Source organism: Leptodactylus fuscus, chromosome 1 (genome assembly GCF_031893055.1).
Source record: "Leptodactylus fuscus isolate aLepFus1 chromosome 1, aLepFus1.hap2, whole genome shotgun sequence".
Lineage (NCBI taxonomy): Eukaryota > Metazoa > Chordata > Amphibia > Anura > Leptodactylidae > Leptodactylus > Leptodactylus fuscus.
Genome location: NC_134265.1, coordinates 15,142,442 through 15,167,268, shown reverse-complemented (window position 1 = coordinate 15,167,268; position 24,827 = coordinate 15,142,442). Strand labels below are relative to the sequence as shown.

At 48.1% G+C, this 24,827-nt stretch overlaps 2 protein-coding genes across 2 annotated transcripts in view; one reads left to right on the top strand and one right to left on the bottom strand.

Annotated features, from left to right (window-relative positions):
- The window catches only part of LOC142189903 (uncharacterized), a 490,808-nt gene that overhangs the window by 21,546 nt on the left and 444,435 nt on the right, over positions 1–24,827 (bottom strand). The window contains exon 7 of the mRNA XM_075262259.1: positions 21,536–22,324. Within this exon, the coding sequence (XP_075118360.1) occupies positions 21,536–22,324 (789 nt within the window). The remainder of the gene's footprint in view (positions 1–21,535; positions 22,325–24,827) is intronic.
- Positions 1–24,827, top strand: part of LOC142189591 (uncharacterized) — a 308,382-nt gene that overhangs the window by 71,034 nt on the left and 212,521 nt on the right. The gene's annotated exons all lie outside the window — the stretch shown is intronic.

Sequence of the window (24,827 nt, the reverse complement as noted above, 5' to 3'; positions counted from 1 at the left end):
AGAAGTAATGGCTGCAGTTGTACTACATTTATAGAGCAGTTTTCAGTGTTCTAGTACCAGTGTCCGGTGCTTGTACTGCTTGAGTTATTGGTTGAAATAGTGTCACAGAAATAAATGAAAAATACAAGGGGTAGACCCTTAAAAAATGGATTGAGCTGATATAGCCTGACTGCATTTCTGGGTCTCCCACAGGGCTGTGGAGTCGGAGTCAGAGTTAGTTTTGGTTGGAGTCGGAGTCAGAGTCGGAGTCGGTAGAAATGTACCGACTCCGACTCCAGCTTTAAGATAAAGTATTAATATTTCATAATTGAATTTTCACATGAACTTTATAAATGTTACTCAAATATATATGTTCTATCAAACTATGAACAACAGTGATAAACAGTTCTGCTGGAGATAGAGACATTTCTTACTTCTTGTGTGTCACTGTTCTGCACTGCCCTTATGTATTTTTATACTTGGTTAACCTCATGCTGCCCCAACCGCCCTACTTACAATGTATGAAATGAAACTGAAAGTGATAATGTGTTGCAAATTCTTAGTAGTAAAGCTCCTCCTCTAGACTAGATGTTTACTAGGTGTGCGTCTTCCAAGCATCTCACAGCTGCCTGCTACTCAGAAGAGGAAGATTGTAAGAAGTATTATCCTTTCAACAGCTTGCATCAGTTAACAGTGAGTACATGAGGAATGATAACAGTATTACTGACCACTATATCAGTTGTAAGACCTGGCAATAATTTTGTACAATTGTTTTTAGGAAAAACAATTGTCATTTGGATTGTGAATGCAGAATTAAAAACCTGAGAATGTCAAAGAAGCGTCACATTAAATCAGCTGTATTTGAACATTTCACCATCACTCAAGATAGAAAACATTATGTCTGTCAGTGTATGACAAATGATCCAGACGAAAACAAATGCTGTGAAGCCAAGATTAGTGCATATTCAGGCAAAGATAAAAATGCTCCTACCAGAGCTTCTAATCTAAAGAGACATTTACAGCGCTTTCATCCAGAAGTACTGAAAGCAGTGGATGAGAAAGACTGCATCCAAACCAATGAACCAGTGCCCAGCTCTTCCAGCCAAACAAAGGAGCAGAGAACTTTGCAGCCATCAGTTGCAAGATATTTTGTCAGTGACAAAGTTACTGTGACAATGACAGTAGATACATTTAAAAAAACAGATCATAGAGCTTGTTGTAAAGGATAGTGTGCCTATTTCATTATTTTCACGACCAGGTTTTATGTGTCTAAATGGGGAAAAGGCCCGCAAGCTTGGTGTTTCTCTGGAGAGAGAGAGTATTCGAAAATTAGTAATCGAAGAAGCTTTTAAACAAAAGGAAAAAAAAAACTCTCAAGGGACGCTTTCTGTTTCTTAAAATGGATGCCTGCACACATCACAGAGTGAACTATTTTGCCATCAATGTCCGATTTGTTTGTGACAAAAATGAAATAGTTACCAAAACATTGGCAGTAAAAGACACCAAAGCTCATCACACCAGTGAGTTTCTCCAGGTCTTGGTGGAAAAGGTTCTGCAAGACTATAAACTTAAAAAAGAGCAAGTTCTTTCTATCGTAACTGACAATGCTTCAAATATGATAAGTACTATTAAGCTAATGAATGGGAGTAATGATGGTGACCAGCAGCTAGAAGAACATTCTGGGTTCACAGACACAGAAATGTTTGAAATAGAGGAACACAGTATTGTAACTGAGGAACAAACGAAGGATTATGAGGATAATCTTGTTTCCCTTAGTCCTAACAGCGGCACAATATGGGGTATTTCTGCCCCTGTGTGATGGTAGGACAGGCGGATTTTTAATTAGTCTATTAATTAATCATGGGTTGCCCTATAAGAGGGCCCAAGAACCTCCCCCCTGCATGTATATACAAGAGTAACCTAATTATACATAGGTAACATAGTATACTTATAACAATGACAAAATTTCTTCCAGGCGGGAAGTCTTGTGCCGCTGTTAGGACTAAGGGAAACAAGATTATCTTCATAATCCTTCGTTCCCTGTCGTCCTACCAGCGGCACAATATGGGGAGTTAGCAAGTAATCCCCTAGGGTGGGTCCTCACCACCAACTGCACTTAAACCGTGACCAAAAGCAGTAGCTTCTGAAGCCCGAGTGTCCAGGCAGTAGTGGGACACAAGGGTTGCCTCCGAGGACCAATATGCAGCAGCAAATTTGACTTAGAGACAAGGCTTTTGTCTCTGCCCAGGAGGTAGAAACCAACCTCGTGGAATGCGCCCTTGAATAAGAAAACTTAATTGTCTCCCTGACCCACCGTGAAATTGAGGCTTTGGAAGCCTTAAGCCCCTTGTGTCTCCCCAAGAAGTTGATGAGGAGGTTTCCTGACTTTCTGAAGGAACGCGTATGCTGGAGGTAGATCCTCAGGCATCTCATGAGGTCCAGTGTATGGAACTTTTCTTCATCAGCAGAGGAAGGAGCTGGAAAAAAGCTGGTAAGGTCATCAGCTGGTTTATATTTATGGTGGAAGGAATTTTGGGTCTGAAGCCCGGAAGGAACCTAAGCAGAACCTGATCTGGAAGGAGGAGGTATATAGCTTCTCCGAAGACAGAGCTTGTAGCTCACTGACCCTTTTGGCTGATGCTATAGCCAGAAGAATTGCTGTTTTGTAGGTCAGGAACTTTAGTTTGACCTCTTCCAGCGCCTCAAAAGGCTTTGTGAGTAGTGCCGAAAGGACCGTATTAAGGTCCCACTGGTGGACAAGTGTGGTAACCACAGGTCTCAGCCTAGTTGCCCCTTTCATAAAGGTGCTTACTAAAGGATCTTGAGACAAACGTCTCCCCAGATAGGCGGACAGAGCGGCTACATGTACCTTTAGGGTGGCAGCAGCGAGCCCTCTGTCTAGTCCGTTTTGAAGAAAATCCAGGATCGCCCTCACTGGGGGATCGGAGGAGTCCACTTCATGTTCAGACACCAGGCATTGAAGATTTTACCAATTCTTCGATAGATGGTTTTAGTAGGCCCAGCTTTGGTGCTTGCGAGAGTCTTCAGAACGGCTTGAGACAGTCCTCTATTCCTTTATAGCGACTGGTCAACCTCCAGGCTGTCAGGTTGAGTCTCCTCAGATCCTGGCATCTCAGCTCTACTTGGGTTACCAGGTCTGGGAGGGGGGGAAGCCTCCAGTACATGCCTTGACTCATCCACATGAGCTGGGCAAACCAAGCCCTTTTTGGCCAGAACAGGATTATGGCAATTCCCGAGGCTTGGTCCTGTCTTATTTTATCAATACCCCATGGTATGATTGGAATTGGAGGGAGATGTATATCAGCCTGAACCTCCATGGGATGGACAGGGCATCCACTGCCAAGGGATTGTCCTTCTGGTACAGAGCGCAGAAGGTCCCCACCTTGGCGTTGAGTCGGGTTGCCATAAGATCGACCTCCGGGAGATCCCATCTCTGGACGATCAGTTGAAATACATCTGAACTGAGTGACCATTCACCAGATACAGTGATACCCCGACTCAACTGATCCGCTACTATGTTCAGGGAGCCCTTGATGTGAACAGCGGATAACTGGGTCAGATTCTTTCCTGCCCAGGAAAAATATAAACTTCGCCTCTCTCAGCAGGGCTGGAGATCTGGTGCCATCTTGTTTGTTCATATAGACTACAGTGGTCATGTTGTCTGAACAAACCTTCAGCTTTGCAAAGTGAAGAATAGCCAGATAGACTGCTCTGGGCTCTTTGATTGGACGTTCCCAACTCCGGTCTCCTCCAACGACCTTGCACAGTCTTGTCTTCCAGATGGGCTCCCCATCCCAAATGGGATGCATCTATTGTCAACAGGGTCCACACTGTCGGGACCGAGGACCTTCCGTCTTTTGGGTGTATCACCATCTGAGGGAAAGACGGGTACTGGGAGAAAAGCAGATCTTCTTGTGCAATTCCTGTGGAGAGCCATTCCAGGTTCTCAACACTTCAGTCTGAAGGGGATGCAAATACCATAAAGCCCAAGGGACCGCGCTGGCCGAGGATGACATTAGGCCCAGGACTCATATGGCGGTGCGGATGGTAAATCGCCGGGTCCGAAATAGGAAGCGGGCGGCAGCCTCTATACTCAACCTCCTTGGGCTGGAAGGAAGATCTGCATCAACTCTGGATCCACAATAAAACCCAGGAACTTCTTCCGGGCAGCTGGCACGATCTCTGATTTCTCCCAATTGACTATCCAACCTAACTTCTGTAGGAGGTTGATAACTATCTGGAGGTGTTGGAGGATTGCAGCAGACTGAGCTTTTATGAGCCAGTCGTTCAAGTAGGGAACGATGAATAGGCCTTGTAGTCTGAGGGCGGTGGCGACCGGAGCGACCACCTTGATGAATACGAATGGGGCTGAGAAAATGCCAACCGGCAGTGCAGTGACTTGATAATGCTCTCTGTGGTGGGCCATATAAATGGCGATTCTGGTGATGCTTCCTGTGAGGATTAAAAATAGGGAACTGGAGATACGCGTCTTTGAGATCTAGAGTGATCATTACTTCTCCCTGCTGTAGATAAAATGTTACAGTGTCTACCGACTCCAACCAGCCGGTCGGAAGGTAAATGATCGAACTCTATAGAATAACCGCGTTCTACCACCAGTAGAACCCAAAGATCTGTGGGTTCTCCATACCACAGAAAAAAAAAAAAAATGGAAAGACGTCCTCCAACAAGAATGATGGCCACAGAAAGCGGTGCCCCATAACAATTCAGACTTCTTTTTGGGGTCATCCCCAGATTACCACTACCCGCGCCTCTAGGACGGTATCTATACCGCCGTTGTTGCTGGCGACTAAGGCCAGATGTTGACCCTCGACCCCTAGGAGGGGGATATCTCCTTCCTCTGGAGGCTTGCGACAGGGATTCCCCTTTTCCCTCAACTAGACCTTCCATGAGGTCATCCAGCCCTCAGCCGAATACCTTCCCAGGCTCAAAGGGAAAGGAGCAGAGCGTGAATTTTGAGGCGAGATCAGCTCTCCAAAGTTTTAACCATAGAGGCCTCATGCGGCCGTAGACATAGCCATGGAACTGGAGGCGAGCCTTAGCTGTTGTCTGGACGAGATGTAGTCCACTGCTCTCTGGAGGCTTCCATTCAAGTTGAGAAAGATGGGTCCGCAGATAATCGGACACAGCAGTTGAGGCTATGGCTACTGAGGCCTGAGCTGACCAGGCAGAATACACCCTCTTTAGGTTGAAGTCCGCTTTGCGATCCCGGAGGTCCTGAAAATTTGAGCCATCGTCTAAGGTCTATCTTCGGGGGAGGCCCCTACTTGTCCCATTGTGATGGGTCCTGGGGAACAGGGACCTGACTCTCATAGAGGAATGTCCCTTCTCAGGTTGTTTCCATTGCTGAAGTATGATGCTGGCCAGAGATGCGTCTGCATGGAAGGTAATTTACCCCCAGAGGTAGACGTGGAGGCTTCCCCGTCAACATCCTTAGTCCACTGTAGACCGGATGGACTTCAGCAGCCTGGTCTGGTCCTAATAGGAGATAGGTCTGCTGGAATGAGTCATCGCCTACCTGGAGCCTCTTCATAGAGGGGAGCGACAGGAAAGCCTTCCAGGGCATGGCTTCTTTGCGAGCTGAGACAAGGAAGTACGGATGTCTACTAGAAGTGAGGAAATGCTTTCACTTTATTCCGGATCCGTACTCACCAAACCACCTCCTTGAGGAGGGTCTATAATCTGCACCAGCAATATGCTTCTGCACATGATGCTCCTACAGGAGCAGAGGTAGCAGGTACTCAAGGCAGGTAGCCCTCACTAGGAGGCCAGTAGCCGAGTCAGGCAGATGCTGCAGATGGCTGCCCAAGTAGGCAACAGTGCGATGAGCCAGGTAGTCAAGCCGCACAGTAGGCATTAGTCAGGCAGCCCACAGGCAGATGGCAGCAGGCAGATCTAACCTTCGGGTAGAGTACAAACCGTATGGAACTCTAGACCCGGTGCACTCAACATAAAAGTCTGTTTCCTTACAGACAGAAACAAACAAAAAAACCTTTCTTTTTTTTTTTTTTTTTTTTAAAGGGCCTTGTTCACTCACAAAAGTAGTCTTGGTGCACCTTCAGCTTGCGCACAAGCCCTAGCAATCGCACAGGCCATCGCAATAGACATGTCCAATTCCATGCTTGACTGTAACACAGACAGGCACATACAGGCCATCTCAATAGACAGAAGTGCTCAGATTAGGCACTAAGCGTAAAGGGAACGCTGGAAGCTGCCACACCATTTCCATGCCTGTGAATGTAACACAGACAGGCACATACAGGCCATTGCAATAAACATAAGTGCTCATACTATGCACTAAGCATAAAGGGAACGCTGGAAGCTCCCACAATTTCCATGCCCGTGAATGTAACACAGACAGGTACATACAGGCCATCGCATAACAGAGTGCCCATAGCAAAAGTATCAGTGCTTTTAGTTTGCACTAAACACAGAGGAAGCTGGAGCTAGGACTCAGCTTACCTTACTGGGCAGTGAATGAGCTGTGCACAGCTGAGCCATCAGAACACCCTGCAGAGCAGGTAAGACAAAACCTAAATCTCTCTCTCAGGAGGAAAGAAAAGGGAAAGAGAAAAAAGGGGGAGAAGAAGGGTTAACAGACACCTTCTTCCAACCCCTACAGGAGGCCACAGGCCTCCTCACCACCTGTCCGGTCACACAGGACAGAAAAAAAAAACACACAGGGGGAGGTTCATGGGCCCTCTTATAGGGTAAGCCATGATTAATTAATTGGCTAATTAAAAATCCGCCTGTCCTACCAGCACACAGGGGCAGAAATACCCCATATTGTGCCGCTGTTAGGACGACAGGGAACTGAAGTTGCTTCAGATGAACAGCAACATGATAGCTTAGATGATCTTGTTGAAACTGTGTCAATACGTTCTTTCATTCATCACATGCGCTGTGTTGTGACAGTCTGCAAGAAGGACATGCTGCTGCACTAATTGGCAAGGTGAGAAAATTGGCTACTGTTGCCAGAACCCCTAAAGTTGACTCAATTTTGAAGAGACGTGCTGGAAAAGGGGCAATTATTGATCAAGCCACACGATGGGGCAGTACTTAATGATTCAGCACTTGGTTGAACTGAAACCCTTTCTTGTAGACATGGCTAACCCTCAACTGACGCTAAATGAAAGTCAGTGGAATCAGGTGACTGAGCTGGAAAAATTGCTATAGCACTCATTTACAGTGACTAAAAGATTACAAGCAGAGGACTTAACTCCAGGTATTTTCTTAAAGGAGTGGAAGAACCTGATGTTTCGCCTGTCCCAAAGAGGAGGGTTTGGCAAGTGGCATTACTACATCAATGAAACGGAGAGAGGAGCTCCTATTACAAAATAACGTCCTTTTGGCAGCTGTTTATGTAGACCCAATGCATCGGATTCTTCTAGATGATCAACAGCTAACTAAAGGTAAAGAAGCTCTGCTTGAAATAGCAGTAAGGATGAAAGGGTTGCAGAACAGTCAGGAGGAGGAACAAGAAGAATTTGGTCGTCCTGCCACATCATCTTCACCCTCATCATCAGCTGAAGAAGAATTAAATTTCGAAAAATATTTGGATCACAAGGACCGTGCGAAGCGTTCCCGCATGATAGAAGAAGAGTCATCCACATCAAAGAACACAGCCAGTACATTTCAGCAGAATTTTTCATGTGCACTAAAAGAAATTGAGAAATTTGACCGTTCATCAAAAATAACAGTGCAACAAGCGATTCCTCTGTATCCTGACATTGTCAGAGATGTTGCCCGAGTGGTGACTGCTTTGCCACCAACCCAAGTTAGTGTAGAGAGGTTGTTCTCTGCTCTCAAAATAATTAGATCAGATTTAAGGGCATCCATGAAGGAGGATCTGACAGAGGAAATACTTTTTCTGAGGACAAATTTATAGATGTCTTCTTATTAACTGCATAACAGTGTTTATTGCATATTTACTTACAAGAGTTCAGAAAAGTTTATAAAAGTTATTTGCTATATTCTAATTGTATTCTAATAAATATAGTTTTTGCTCTAAGTCGTCTGATTACTTATATGATGGTGAGAAACTGAATAAGCACAATGTTAATAGTTTACAACAGTAAATTTATTGTTACGAATTGGCCATTTATGAAGGAGTCGGAGCCGGAACCTGATAAAATCCAGGAGTCGGAGTCGCAACTGTGGCTTACCGACTCCACAGCCCTGATTGGCTTGCAAATAGGGAACCAAATGGAACCTACAGCTGTGGGAGATGCATGGCCTGTCCTTTTATTAACAAAAACCTTCTCCAATGACAGTACAGGGTGTACCTTTCATGGTAGAGAATTTGCTAATTGTTCCACTATGGGGGTAGTCTATTTATTAAGCTGCCGCTGTCCCCTGAGATATGTGGGAAAAACAAAGAGACAACTAAGGAGAAGGGTGAGGGACCATGTACTTGACATCCAGAATGGGAGAGACACCCCAGTGGCAAGGCATTTTGCCTCCTTTCACTCAGGATTGGTGACAGGCCTCACTTTTTAAGTTATAGAGGTGGTCAAGCCCCCTGTGAGAGGGGAGGGGGGGATTGGGACAACAGAATCCGGAGAAAAGAGACACAATGGATCTGGAGATTAGACACCATGACCCCTGGGGGGGCTCAATGAACAATTAGATTACACTGGTTTCTTGGGATAAATCTTGATCCGGGTAGAACCATATGTCTGTTGTTGATAGAGTACGTGTCTTTGGATAGATTCATGACATCTCCTTATTATATGGGAACTGATAAGGAGGTCTTTTTGTTTTTTTTCCCCCATTAAGTTTCCATCGATTTGGTGCTAGGAGTCTTCTGGTGCCCGACATTCCCACCAATGACAGTCCTTACCTTCTTCGTACGTATTGCATCAAAAATAGCAGAGGAAAAGATTCTCTGTATGAGTACGTGGAGGTTGAAGCTTGTGTTTTTAATTGTAAACCTATGCCCCATATGGTTAGCATGGTTAGATTGACCTGGAAGATAAATTTTAGCCTTGTGGCGATGCAGTGAAAAAGATTTTCTTAACAAATCCTGTGATGACGAGCCGAGAATGTAGGCAGTTATCTCTATGAGTGAATATTCATTTACTTCACACAATACAATGGACCCCGTTTTTTATAGACAAGCTGACACTGTAATGGAAACCTCTGTCTCACGTTATTGAGCTTTTAATGGCGCGAGCCAGGATCCGTGTTATGCAAGAAATGATTAGAAAGCAACAACATTACCGCGAGTCCAATCTGGTGAGGGAATATAGTAGACAATTTGTGCATTATAAAGTGGGTATGAAACCGTGTTGCTATTGTTAGTCACTAGAGATGAGCGAGTAGGTATTCGATGGAATACTACGGTATTCGAAATACTCGTACTTGATTGAATACTACTCGCTATTCGAATGGAAAAATTCGATGCAGAACCAGCGTTGATTGGACGAATGCTATACAGTCGGCCAATCAACGCTTGATCTTCTCCTACCTTTAGAAGTCTTCTCCGCGCAGAACTGAATTCACTCTGCCAGGCATCGGGCCTGGGCAGAGCCGACTGTGCATGCCCGCGCTACAAGAAAATGGCCGCTTTGACTGTCATTTTCTTGTAGCGCGGGCATGCACAGTTGGCTCTGCCCAGGCCCGATGCCTGGCAGATTGAATTCAGAGCCGGAAGACACCGCGGGGACGCTGCACGGAGAAGACTTCTCGGAGAATCCAGCCCGACCCTCACTCGTGGACTTGGTAAGTTCAATTTGATCGAATGTTGCCTACCCCTAAAACAAGCATTTTTCCCCCATAGAGTATAATGGGATTCGATATTCGATTCGAGTAATCGAATATTGAGGGGCTACTCGAAACGAATATCGAATATTTCACTGTTCGCTCATCTCTATTAGTCACATGACTTGTAGATGATGTGTCGCTATTGTGAGTCACATGACTTGTAGGTCATGTGCTTGTTTACTGATCTTTTGATATGTAGAGTAGTTTGGCCTGCAGGACAGAAACGGTTTATTTTGCTATCACAATCTTTGAAGTTTTGTGATGCTAGTTATGTGCTCTTTGTTTAATCTCCAGGATGGAGGAGACAGCCTAATATAACAACTGCAGGTATGAACCACGTGGGGGGAGGGCTGTGGCTGGCTATGGAACATCTTGATAGGCTAACCAGTGAACACCCTCCGATTGGGTAATCATGAAACATCTTCTGATTGGTTGATATGTGCAGGCCAGCTTGTCTATGGAAAATGCTGATTGGAGCAGAAATTTTTACTGGGGGTGGAGTGAAGTCCTATTTAAGGGTGTGGTTTGGCAGGGCAACTTACCGCTGACAAACAGAGCGTCAGACGCCTTACTGCTATCCTCTAACATGATTGTAGTAGCTTGACTGCTTTTTGTAACTGCAGTTTTTACTACAAAGATATTGTGAGCCCCTGAGGATTCCCATTTTTGATGAAACGCGTAGGACCTATTGTTTTGAGGAGTTATAGTGGAGATTGATGTTATAGACTCTGTGGTTGTTTACTGGCAATTAAGAGCAAATAGGAGTTTCTCCTGCCTTTATTGGTGTGGCGTCAGGCCAGTAGCCTCAGAGGGGGGGTCTCACCTTTGCAATAACTTATTATCTTTGTGCCAGATAAGACTTGTTGTACCACTGAGTACAACAAATCTTATCTGGCACAAAGTCATCCACAAACTCCTTATTGAATTACCAGGGATATTAGGGCATTTAGTAGAAAGGGTCTAGCACAGACCTGGGCAATGTACGGCCCGCTGGCCATATCCGGCCCTCTGACTGATTCAGTCCGGCCCGCATAGAGAGGAGTGTCTAGGGGGCGTGTCTAGAGAGGCGTGTCTTAGTGCTGGCAGGACAGTGCAAGAAGATGGAGACGTGTGGTGTGTATCCGAAGGTACTGAGAGGGAGGGGGATATGAGATGCAGGGTGGAGAGTGTGTGTCTGTGTCTCAGTAACCTAGGGGCAGAGATGGAAGGGGAATGTTATACTGGGGCAGAGATGGAAGGGGAACATGAAACTGGGGGCAGATGGAGGAGGGGGGCATGAATCTAGGGGACAGATGGAGGAGGGACATGAAACTGGGGGCAGATGGGGGGACATGAAACTAGGGGACAAATTGAGGGGGGGCATGAAGTGAGGCAGATGAAGAGGGATATGAAATGGGGGGAGAAATGGAGGGGAGGGGACATGAAACTGGGGACAACGGGAGGGGGCATTAAACCTGTCTGCCTTTAGTTGCCCCCAATGTAATGTCCCCCTCCAGCTACCCGTACGGCTTAATGTCTGCTTCTAGCTGCCCGAGTTTAATGTCCCCCTCTAGTTGTCCCCAGTTTAATGTCCCACTTTTTATCTGCTATTAATTTATTGTTTCCATCCAACTACCCCCACTGATAATGTCCCCTTCCAGCTGCTCCAGTTTCATGTCCCCTCTAGTTTCCCCTAGTTTAAACTGGGGCACCAAGAGATGGAATTAATACTGTGGGGTAGCTGGAAGGGAACATTACAATGTGGGGACATATAATGTACAGGTGACTGTAGGAGGATTATACTTTGTGGGGGCACATGGAAAGATGAATGAGAATGGGCGGAAAAGTGGGTGGAGCAAAATTTGCCACAGCGCGCAGGGCCCTCTAGAATAGTTTCAATTTCTTAAGCGGCCCCATGGGAAAATTAATTGCTCACCCCTGGTCTAGCATATATCTTATTCCCTTGTCCTTGTTCCTGGTCTAGCAAGTTGCTGTACAAGCAGAGTATCAGCAACTGATCACTTCAATTTTTAACCCTTTGTGTGGTATCAGTTTTGCACTTTAATTTTTCAATCTTTAATGTAGTCAGGAAAGCAGACACAGAATCTACCGTATTTTTCGGACTATAAGACGCACTTTTTTCCCAAAAAAATTTCAGGGGAAAATAAGGGTGTGTCTTTATAGTCCGAATGTGGCCAGAGCGGCCGCCAATACAGACCCGGCATCTGCTGTAATAGAAAGGCGGATGCCGGGGAGGGTTAGACGCCGACACAGGTGCCGGGGCCAGCAACACCACTACGCTCCTGCCCTGCAGAGCGATGCTGCTATTCCGCTCCTACGCTGCAGGACAGGAGCGTAGAGATGTCGCTGGCCCCGGCACCTGTGTCGGCGTCTAACCCTCCCCGGCATCCGCCTTTCTATTACAGCGGATGCCGGGTCTGTATTGGCAGCCCCTTCCCCTCAAAAGTGTAAACTACCCCCCCCTTCCCTGGAACCAGTCCCCACCCACCGGCCCCATACCTGTACAGTTGCAGGCTGGCTCCTGCGTGGCGATATCGCAGGAGCAGACCTGTTCCGGTGACAGCCGGGAGCATAATAAAGGCTCCCTGGTCTGTCATTGCTACATTACCATTGCGGCTGACAGCCACAATAGTAATATACAGAATGTCCCATGGATGGCAATACAGTTGTATTGCAGTCTATGGGACTTGCAATCAAATGACTGCAGGTTCAAGCCCCCGGGAACGGGACGGGACTAATAAAATAGTTTAAAAAAAAAAGAAAGAAATATATAATAAAAAATAAAATAAATAAAAGTTCTAAATCACCTCCTTTCCTAGAATACATATAACAGTAGAAAAGCATATGTCAAACACATACACATTAGGTATCCCTGTGTCCGAAAATGCTCAGTCTACTAATAGTCTTCCTGTACGGTGAACGTCAAAAACAAAAGTGCCAAACCGCCGGGTTTTTTTTTCTCACCGTTTTGCCTCTTATTTAAATAAAAGGTGATCTAAGCAATAGACATTCCCCAAAACGGTAGACCTGTCCCCAGGGATCAACCACGTTCCGCAGCTTCATGTCCCCCTCCTACATCAGCCCCAGTGTAGTAGCACTTACTTTGGCCACGCTCCCTCGCCGCCGCTCTCTCGCACGCTCCACATAGTTCACGCGCTGCTGCCTGTATGTGTTCTCTATGCAGCAGCGTGCGGCCCGGCATCATAGCAACCTGACGCCGGGGCCTTGCTAGGACACACGCAGGCAGCACCGAGTGGAGAAAGCAGCGGCGACGGAGCGTGGTCAAGGTAAGTGCTAATACACTGGGGCCGATGTAGGAGGGGGACATGATGCTGGGAGCAGAGATGGAGGGACATGAAGCTGGGGGCAGAGATGGGGGGGACATGAAGCTGGGGGCAGAGATGGGGGGGACAGAAACGGGGGACATGAATCTGGGGACAGAGATGGAGGGACATGAAACTGGGGGCAGAGATGGGGGGCATGAATCTGGGGGCAGAGATGGTGGAACATAAAGCTGGGGCAGAGATGGGGGGACATGAAGCTGGAGGCAGAGATGGGGGACATGAATCTGGGGGCAGAGATGGTGGAACATAAAGCTGGGGCAGAGATGGGGGGACATGAAGCTGGAGGCAGAGATGGGGGGGCAGAAACTGGAGGCAGAGATGGGGGGGCAGAAACTGGAGGCAGAGATGGGGGGCAGAAACTGGAGGCAGAGATGGGGGGCAGAAACTGGAGGCAGAGATGGGGGGACATGAAGCTGGGGGCAGAGATGGAGGACATGATTCTGGGGGCAGAGATGGGGGGACATGAAGCTGGAGGCAGAGATGGGGGGCAGAAACTGGAGGCAGAGATGGGGGGCAGAAACTGAAGGCAGAGATGGGGGGGACATGAAGCTGGGGGCAGAGATGGAGGGGACATGAAGCTGGGGGCAGAGATAGGGGGACAAGGAACTGGCGGCAGAGATGGCGGGAACAACACATATAAGCGGTTCAACGCCACCGCCAACCTGCAGACGAAGTCGCGAGTAACTGCTAGTCTATTATAATTCCCCTGAGGAAGCCAAGCGTGCAGGTGATACGTGTGGGGAAATATGGTCGAACAGACAGGGATACTATTATGGCATTTACACTGTCTATGTATAGGGTCAGTTACAGATTACTTGACACACACATTATATGCACTAATGGGTTTTGTACACATAAATCTATATAGATGACCTTTGTGTCTTACTACTCATAACAGCTAACATGTATCGCGGATGTAATGTACGGAGTAGAGTCCTCATATATTCTTATTGGCACCTTCTTCCCCAACTTACAGCCAAGAACTTTAATGTAAAAAAGATTTATTTGTACTTTTCTACTATATTGGGTTGAGTGTCTATTTTCTTAGGTAGCCAACTTTTCTGGCCTTTTTCTACATGTTCACATTCGCTTGACTGGGGGCAGAGCTGTTACACTCCGACACCGCAGATATACTGTACCAGGGATGAAGATGCATCAGCACCAGAGGCTGCCTACAACAACTCATCTGTGCGGGATCTGGGAGTCGGACCCCACTGATGTGATACTGAGGACAAGTCACCAATATCAATGTCCTCAGTCCAGGAAACTGCTTTAGGCTGAGGACCCATGTAGTAGGCTGCAGTAAAAAAGCGTTACAGGAAAAACCGCGGCAGTAATGCATTGCTGCTTCCATTATACCTATAGGGAAAACTCTTGATGTCTCCAAAGATATACATGACATTCTGCAATTTCCAAAACCGCAAAATACACCTATTTTTCACAAGTCCACAACACTCACAGTAGATTAGACTACTTCCTTATCAATCACCATTTGCTCACATGGGACCCTCATATTAAAATACATCTTTCCTTGAAAATCCCCGATCACTCTAGAGGTGAGGAATTGGAGTCTTAACCTTCAAAACAACCCAGCATGTACAGCAGTGATATCACAAGCCATTACAGACTTTTATCATCACCACGTACATGACAGGACCCCTCTCCCGATACAATGGAAAGCATTAAAGAGTGTGATCGGGGAGTTTCATTCAACAAGGTGACATCTTACTCAGATACAAACACCTGAATCCCCCCATAAACATAACAGGGAGTCACAAACACTGGAGGACTTACTGGAGCCAGATGCAAAGTGAAAGGCCGTGTAGACACCAAATATGAAGTACGCAAATGTACTAAAAGGTTCCAAAAACAACACTGGGAAGTCTCTGTCCCATCCTGACACTGTAGCTTAATCTTTCTGAGACTACTACCGAAATCTCTACAATCTTAGAGGCCTCCAATCAGATTTACAACTGCCAGAGATACAAAACAGGATCAATAATTATGTGTGAATTCTTAGATGTTTAACAAAGTGTGATTTTGTAATAAAACATTTCCCACATTCTGGGCATGAATATGGCTTTTCTCCTGTGTGAGTTTTTTGATGCTGAAAAAGATTTGATTTCTGAGTAAAACATTTCCCACATTCTGGGCATGAATATGGCTTCTCTCCTGTGTGGGTTTTTTGATGTTTAATAGAGATGAGCGAACAGTGTTCTATCGAACTCATGTTCGATCGGATATCAGGCTGTTCGGCATGTTCGAATCGAATCGAACACCGCGTGGTAAAGTGCGCCATTACTCGATTCCCCTCCCACCTTCCCTGGCGCCTTTTTTGCTCCAATAACAGCGCAGGGTAGGTGGGACAGGAACTACGACACCGGTGACGTTGAAAAAAGTAGGCAAAACCCATTGGCTGCCGAAAACATGTGACCTCTAATTTAAAAGAACAGCGCCGCCCAGGTTCGCGTCATTCTGAGCTTGCAATTCACCGAGGACGGAGGTTTCCGTCCAGCTAGCTAGGGCTTAGATTCTGGGTAGGCAGGGACAGGCTAGGATAGGAAGGAGAAGACAACCAACAGCTCTTATAAGAGCTAAATTCCAGGGAGAAGCTTGTCAGTGTAACGTGGCACTGACGGGCTCAATCGCCGCAACCCAGCTTTCCCAGGATCCTGAATGGAATACACTGTCAGTGTATTCCCGTATACCCTATATATACCCCCGATACCCGTTCCAACGGTGTGCCCCCCCACCTTCACCCCAGAAATACCCTGCAAGTCCCCTAGCAATAGAATTGGGGCTATATACACCCACTATTTTTGCTACTGCCATATAGTGCCATTGTCTGACTGGGAATTCAAAGAATATATTGGGCTTACATATAACTTCAATTCCAGGGAGAAGCTTGTCAGTGTAACGTGGCACTGACGGGCTCAATCGCCGCAACCCAGCTTTCCCAGGATCCTGAATGGAACACACTGACAGTGTATTCCCGTATACCCCATATATACACCCCAAATCCCCGTTCCAACGGTGTGCCCCCCCACCTTCACCTCAGAAATACCCTGCAAGTCCCCTAGCAATAGAATTGGGGCTATATACACCCACTATTTTTGCTACTGCCATATAGTGCCATTGTCTGACTGGGAATTCAAAGAATATATTGGGGTTATGTGCACCCACAATTTTTACTACTGGTATACAGTGCCATTGTCTCACTGGGAATTCAAAGAATATATTGGGGTTACAAACACCCTCATTTCTTGCTACTGCCATACAGTGCCATTGTCTGACTGGGAATTCAAAGAATATATTGGGGCTATATACACCCACAATTTTTACTACTGGTATACAGTGCCATTGTCTCACTGGGAATTCAAAGAATATATTGGGGTTACAAACACCCTCATTTCTTGCTACTGCCATATAGTGCCATTGTCTGACTGGGAATTCAAAGAATATATTGGGGTTACGTGCACCCACAATTTTTGCTACTGGTATATAGTGCCATTGTCTGACTGGGAATTCAAAGAATATATTGGGGTTACAAATACCCTCATTTCTTGCTACTGCCATATAGTGCCATTGTCTGACTGGGAATTCAAAGAATATATTGGGGTTACGTGCACCCACAATTTTTGCTACTGGTATATAGTGCCAATTTCTAACTGGGTATTCAAAATGCGCAAGGCTCCCGGAAAGGGACGTGGACGAGGCCATGGGCGAGGTCGGGGGAATGGTTCTGGGGAGCAAGGTAGCAGTGAAGCCACAGGGCGTCCCGTGCCTACTCCTGTGGGGCAGCAAGCATTGCGCCACTCCACAGTGCCAGGGTTGCTTGCCACATTAACTAAACTGCAGGGTACAAACCTTAGTAGGCCCGAGAACCAGGAACAGGTCTTGCAATGGCTGTCAGAGAACGCTTACAGCACATTGTCCAGCAGCCAGTCAGACTCTGCCTCCTCTCCTCCTATTACCCAACAGTCTTGTCCTCCTTCCTCCCAAAATTCCCAAGCTTCACAGAACAATAACCCCAACTGTCCCTGCTCCCCAGAGCTGTTCTCCGCTCCTTTCATTGTCCCTCAACCTGCCTCTCCACGTCACGATTCCACGAACCTAACAGAGGAGCATCTGTGTCCAGATGCTCAAACACTAGAGTCTCCTCCATCTCCGTTCGATTTGGTGGTGGATGACCAGCAACCCACCCTCATCGACGATGATGTGACGCAGTTGCCGTCAGGGCATCCAGTTGACCGGCGCATTGTGCGGGAGGAGGAGATGAGACAGGAGTTGGAAGAGGAAGTGGTGGATGATGAGGACACTGACCCGACCTGGACAGGGGGGATGTCAAGCGGGGAAAGTAGTGTGGATGTTGAGGCAGGTGCAGCACCAAAAAGGGTAGCTAGAGGCAGAGGCAGAGGTCAGCAGCTTAGGCGAAGCCAGGCCACACCCGGAATCTCCCAAGATGTTCCAGTTCGTACCCAGCCCCGAAAAACTCCCACCTCGAGGGCACGTTTCTCGAAGGTGTGGAGTTTTTTCAAGGAATGCGCCGAGGACAGATATAGTGTTGTCTGCACAATTTGCCTCTCGAAATTGATTAGGGGCTCTGAGAAGAGCAACCTGTCCACCACTTCAATGCGCCGTCATTTGGAATCCAAGCACTGGAATCAGTGGCAGGCAGCAACGGCAGGACAAAGGCCGCCTGCCGTTCACGCCACTGCCACTGCCTCTGCCACTGCCACTGCTGACTGTGCTGGCGATGCACTCCAGAGGACGAGCCAGGACACCACTTCATCTGCCTCCGCCAATTTGTTGACTTCTCCCTCATCCTCCCCTGTTCCTGTCTTATCTCCTTCTCCTGCACCATCAAAGGCACCATCAGGCGCTTCTTTACAACAACCCACCATCTCTCAGACATTGGAGCGGCGGCAGAAATACACTGCTAACCACCCACACGCGCAAGCCTTGAACGCCAACATCGCTAAACTGCTGGCCCAGGAGATGTTGGCGTTCCGGCTTGTTGAAACTCCCGCCTTCCTGGACCTGATGGCAACTGCGGCACCTCGCTATGCCGTCCCTAGCCGTCACTACTTCTCCCGGTGTGCCGTCCCCGCCTTGCACCAGCACGTGTCACTCAACATCAGGCGGGCCCTTAGTTCCGCGCTTTGCACAAAGGTCCACTTGACCACCGACGCGTGGACAAGTGCATGCGGACAGGGACGCTACATTTCACTGACGGCACACTGGGTGAATGTAGTTGAGGCTGGGACTGCTTCCCAAACTGGCCCGGTGTACCTCGTCTCCCCGCCTAACATTCCTGGCAGGGACACGAGAAGAACACCCCCCTCCTCCTCTACCGCCTCCTCCTCCGCCTCCTCCTCCGCTGTTAGATTGACCCCAGCTACGAGTTGGAAACGTTGCAGCACTGGCGTTGGTAGACGTCAGCAGGCTGTGGTGAAGCTGATCAGCTTGGGGGACAGACAGCACACTGCCTTCGAGGTGAGGGATGCCCTCCTCGATGAGACGGCAATATGGTTTGAGCCGCTGCACCTGGGCCCAGGCATGGTCGTTTGTGATAACGACCGGAACCTGGTAGCAGCTCTGGAGCTTGCCCGACTCCAACATGTTCCATGCCTGGCCCACGTCTTCAACCTAGTGGTGCAACGTTTCCTAAAGAGCTACCCCAATGTTCCAGAGCTACTGGTGAAAGTGCGGCGCATGTGCGCCCACTTTCGCAAGTCGACAGTAGCCGCTGCTAGCTTAAAATCTCTCCAGCAACGCCTGCATGTGACACAACACGGGCTTTTGTGCGACGTCCCCACACGCTGGAACTCAACGTTTCAGATGTTGAATAGAGTGGTTGAGCAGCAGAGACCTTTGATGGAATACCAGCTACAAAACCCTAGGGTGCCACAAAGTCAGCTGCCTCAGTTTCACATCCATGAGTGGCCATGGATGAGAGACCTTTGTGACATCCTACGGGTCTTTGAGGAGTCCACAAGGAGGGTGAGCTCTGAGGATGCGATGGTGAGCCTTACAATCCCGCTCTTCTGTGTTCTGAGAGAATCCCTGATTGACATCAGGGATAACTCAGATCACACAGAGGAGTTAGGGATAGCATCCGATCCATCACAGCTGGAGAGTAGGTCCACACATCTGTCCGCTTCACTGCGTTTAATGGAGGAGGAGGAGGAGGAGGAGGAAGAAGAGTTGTCCGATGATGTGATGGTGATACAGGAGGCTTCCGGGCAACTTCGAATCGTCCCATTGTTGCAGCGCGGATGGGTAGACATGGAGGATGAGGAGGAAATGGAGATTGAACTTTCCGGTGGGGCCAGAGGAGTCATGCCAACTAACACTGTGGCAGACATGGCTGAGTTCATGTTGGGGTGCTTTACAACCGACAAGCGTATTGTCAAAATCATGGAGGACAACCAGTACTGGATCTTTGCTATCCTTGACCCCCGGTATAAAAACAACATCTCGTCTTTTATTCCGGTAGAGGGGAGGGCCAATCGCATCAATGCTTGCCACAGGCAATTGGTGCAGAATATGATGGAGATGTTTCCAGCATGTGACGTTGGCGGCAGGGAGGGCAGTTCCTCCAGTAGGCAACCAAGTTCTCACCGGTCCACACAAACGAGGGGCACACTGTCTAAGGTCTGGGACACCTTGATGGCACCCCCTCGCCAAAGTGCCGCCACGGAGGGTCCTAGTGTCACCAGGCGTGAGAAGTATAGGCGCATGTTGCGGGAATACCTTTCCGACCACAGCCCTGTCCTCTCCGACCCCTCTGCGCCCTACACGTATTGGGTGTCAAAGTTGGACCTGTGGCTTGAACTTGCCCTATATGCCTTGGAGGTGCTGTCCTGTCCTGCCGCCAGCGTCCTATCTGAGAGGGTGTTCAGTGCAGCCGGTGGCATCATCACTGACAAGCGCACCCGTCTGTCAGCTGAGAGTGCCGACCGGCTCACTTTGATAAAAATGAACCACCACTGGATAGAGCCTTCATTTTTGTGCCCACCTGTGTAAAGCACCCCAACATGAAACTCCATGTCTGTACTCAACCTCTCCAATTCCTCCGCATCCTCATACTCATCCACCATAAGCGTTGCACAATTCTGCTAATACTAGGCTCCCTCCACCCTGATTTCCCCCAACTCTGCTGGTTAGAGGCTCCCTCCACCCTGATTTCCCCCAACTCTGCTGGTTAGAGGCTCCCTCCACCCTGCTGGTTAGAGGCTCCCTCCACCCTGCTTTCCCACAACTCTGCTGGTTAGAGGCTCCCTCCACCCTGCTTTCCCACAACTCTGCTGGTTAGAGGCTCCCTCCACCCTGATTTCCACCAACTCTGCTGGTTAGAGGCTCCCTCCACCATGAATTGGTCCAAACTGGGCTGTTTAGAGGCTCCCTCCACCATGAATTGGTCCAAACTGGGGTTTTTAGAGGCTCCCTCCACCATGAATTGGTCCAAACTGGGCTGTTTAGAGGCTCCCTCCACCATGAATTGGTCCAAACTGGGGTTTTTAGAGGCTCCCTCCACCATGAATTGGTCCAAACTGGGCTGGTTAGAGGCTCCCTCCACCATGAATTTGCCCAAACTGGGGTTTTTAGAGGCTCCCTCCACCATGAATTGGTCCAAACTGGGGTTTTTAGAGGCTCCCTCCACCATGAATTGGTCCAAACTGGGGTTTTTAGAGGCTCCCTCCACCATGAATTTGCCCAAACTGGGCTGTTTAGAGGCTCCCTCCACCATGAATTGGTCCAAACTGGGGTTTTTAGAGGCTCCCTCCACCATGAATTGGTCCAAACTGGGGTTTTTAGAGGCTCCCTCCACCATGAATTGGTCCAAACTGGGGTTTTTAGAGGCTCCCTCCACCATGAATTGGTCCAAACTGGGGTTTTTAGAGGCTCCCTCCACCATGAATTTGCCCAAACTCTGCTGGTTAGAGGCTCAATCCACCCTGATTTTCAAAACAAATGTTGGTGCCAACCTCAACTTACTACAAGGGCCAAATTCACTGCTGGTGACAAGCTCTCCTCACTGCAAGTGCCAAATACACATGTTTCAAGGTGTTTTCCTACTGTCAGAGAGGTGATATTGAGTGTGTAAAGTGTGTAGTTGTTAGGCTGTGATGTTGGGGTAATAGAGGGTCTTTGGTGTGTTAGATGCCCCCAGACATGCTTCCCCTGCTGTCCCAGTGTCATTCCAGAGGTGTTGGCATCATTTCCTGGGGTGTCATAGTGGACTTGGTGACCCTCCAGACACGGATTTGGGTTTCCCCCTTAACGAGTATCTGTTCCCCATAGACTATAATGGGGTTCAAAACCCGTTCGAACACACGAACATTGAGCGGCTGTTCGAATCGAATTTCGAACCTCCAACATTTTAGTGTTCGCTCATCTCTAATGTTTAACAAGATGTGATTTCTGAGTAAAACATTTCCCACATTCTGAGCAAGAATATGGCTTCTCCCCTGTATGGGCTTTTTGATGATCAACAAGATTTGATTTCTTAGTAAAGCATTTCCCACATTCTGGGCATGAATATGGCTTCTCTCCTGTATAGGCTTTTTGATGTTCAACAAGATGTGATTTCTGAGTAAAACATTTCTCACATTCTGGGCATGAATATGGCTTCTCTCCTGTGTGGGTTTTTTGATGTTCAACAATATGTGATTTCTGAGTAAAACATTTCCCACATTCTGGGCATGAATATAGCTTCTCTCCTGTGTGAGTTTTTTGATGGTGAGAAAGAGCTGATTTGCGAATAAAACATTTCCCACATTCTGAGCAAGAATATGGCTTCTCTCCTGTGTGTGTTTTTTGATGTCCAACAAGATTTGATTTGTGCTTAAAACATTTCCCACATTCTGGGCATGAATATGGTTTCTCCCTAGAGTGGGTTTTTTGATGTTCAACAAGACTTGATTTCTGAGTAAAACATTTCCCACATTCGGAGCATGAATATGGCTTCTCTCCTGTATGAATTCTCTGATGTTTAACAAGATTTGATTTCTGAGTAAAACACTTCCCACAATCTGTGCATGAATATGGCTTCTCTCCTGTGTGAATTCTCTGGGCTGAGGGAACATCTAAGGTAATGTCATGTTCTTCATATGGATCTTGTGTGATACCATAATCCTCTGCTTTATAATCTGTAGATATCAGATGTCCCTCTGACCTCCTGGTACAGTCATCTGACAAGAAGAAAACTGATGTTATTTTTATTTGAATAATATAACCTTACAAGTATATTCCCCACTGAGCTGTCACTGCCTGAGACGCTTCAGACTGTGTTAAGAAGTGAAGTCAGTAGCACAGGCAGCAAAAGATGGCAGCGCGGCCTACTTCATTAGTATTCTCTGTGCCGAGACAGAGGTCAGTGATAGTGAATAGTAATGAAGCGGGGCAGGAGACGCCACCACTGCTCTAGGTCACTGTAAAGGTGAACACAATCCATGGCTGCTTAAATATGGCCACTTATGTGGAATAATACTTTAGGATGCCACAAATCTTACTGTATTACACCTCATACACACAACAGATTCCCAGCCCAAAGTCACCGCAGATCTGCTGTCCCATACAGTATGTAGTATGCGTCTGTGGAGTCACAAGGAAGCCGGGACTCCTAGCGTCATAGATCACTAAGATACAGGGAGTCCTGGTGTGTGGACAGAGTTCAGGCTGGGAAATGTGACTGATGTACAGACCAGATTTTCTAGTCCAGATTCTATAATGTGATCGGGGTCTAAGGTGAGGCTTACACAGTGAATTCAGAAGAAGAATGTTTCCAAATTAGCCCCCGAATCTCCATCAGACTCCTTACTGGCCAGGCGGGATTTTCCACCTCCCATTTATTTCCATAGAGCTCTGAGGTGGAATCTGCCTGAAGATCGAGCAGGAGGATTATTATTACCAGTAGCTGAAATAATCTGCTATATAATTCTGGTAAATTCTTTCCCTTCACGAGGACTGACAGCCGGGGATGAGGAAATTCGACTCGTTCACATAGATGTCAGGTCCTTCCATTATATTCTATACTAGCAGATACCCGCGACTTCGTCTGCGGGTTGGCGGTGGCGTTGAACCACTTATATGTGTTGTTACCGCCATCTCTGCCCCAGTTTCTTGTCCCCCCCATCTGTGCCCCCAGTTTCTTGTCCCACTAATCTCTTCCCCCTAGTTTCGTGTCCCCCCCATCTCTGCCCCCAGTTTCTTGTCCCCCCATCTCTGGGCCCAGTTTTTTTGTCCCCGCAGTTTCTTGTCCCCCCAACTCTGGCCCCAGTTTCTTGTGCCCCCAGTTTCTTGTCCCGCCATCGCCACCCCCAGTTTCTTGTCCTCCCATTGCTGCCCCTAGTTTCTTGTCCCACCCATCTGTGTCCCCCCATCTCTGGCCCCAGTTTCTTGTCCCACCAATCTCTTCCCCCTAGGTTCGTGTCCCCCCCCCCATTTCTGCCGCCAGTTTCTTGTCCCCCCCATCTGTGCCCCCAGGTTCTTGTCCCCCCCATCTCTGCCCCCAGTTTCTTGTTCCCCCATCTCTGGGCCCAGTTTTTTGTCCCCACAGTTTCTTGTCCCCCCATCTCTGGCCCCAGTTTCTTGTCCCCCCATCTCTGCCTCCAGTTTCTGGCCCCCCCATCTCTGCCCCGAGTTTCTTGTCCCCCCCCCATCTCTGCCCCCAGCTTCATGTCCCCTCCATCTCTGCCCCCAGCTTCATGTCCCCTCTATCTCTGCCCCCAGCTTCATGTCCCCCTCCTACATCGGCCCCAGTGTATTAGCACTTACCTTGACCACTCTTCCGTCGCCGCTGCTTTCTCCACTCGGTGCTGCCTGCGTGTGTCCTAGCAAGGCCCCGGCGTCAGGTTGCTATGACGCCGGGCCGCGTGCTGCTGCATAGAGAACACATACAGGCAGCAGCGCGTGAACTATGTGGAGTGAGAGCGGCGGCGAGGGAGCGTGACCAAGGTAAGTGCTACTACACTGGGGCTGATGTAGGAGGGGGACATGAAGCTGGGGAACGTGGTTGATCCCTAGGGACACCCCCTCCCCCCTGCTGCACTGACCTGTATGTCTAGTGTCGGGTGCAGCAGCCTCCTCCGTCCGGCATGTGTGCAGGTGGGCTTGGATAGCTGCGGCTCTGGGACGATGTGGGCTGCCGCCATCTTCCTCACTGTGTCCCTGCCCACATTCTGCCCCCAAACTATGGTGCCGCAGCCCTGCCTCTATAGCCCGCCCACAGCCTGACATGCAGCAATAAGAGGTGCGTGGACAGACCAGCGCTGGCAGAATGCCAGCTACTACAGCCGAGCCCGGAGGGGTCTTTGGAAGGTCACGGCGGCGATTTAGGGTGAGTGACCCACATTTTAAGTAGCCTACTACGTGTGTGTGTGTGTGTGTGTGTGTGTGTGTGTGTGAGAAATTTCCCCAAAATCCATTCAGCCGTTTGGCTGTGATTGAGGAATAAACTCACAAACATCCAAACACACAAACCCACAAACTTTCACCTTTATAATATTAATAGGACTACATTTATTACCCCCTATAGCGGTATCACATTTATATTCAGGTATTATTAGTATTTTATCTGAATCGGGGAACAACAAATAGTCTAAACAATGTCTGACTAGAATCAGTGACCCTTCTGTGCTTTATATAGTGATGACTCCTCACCTGGGCGGTTCCCGGTAGGAATGTCCTCCTCAC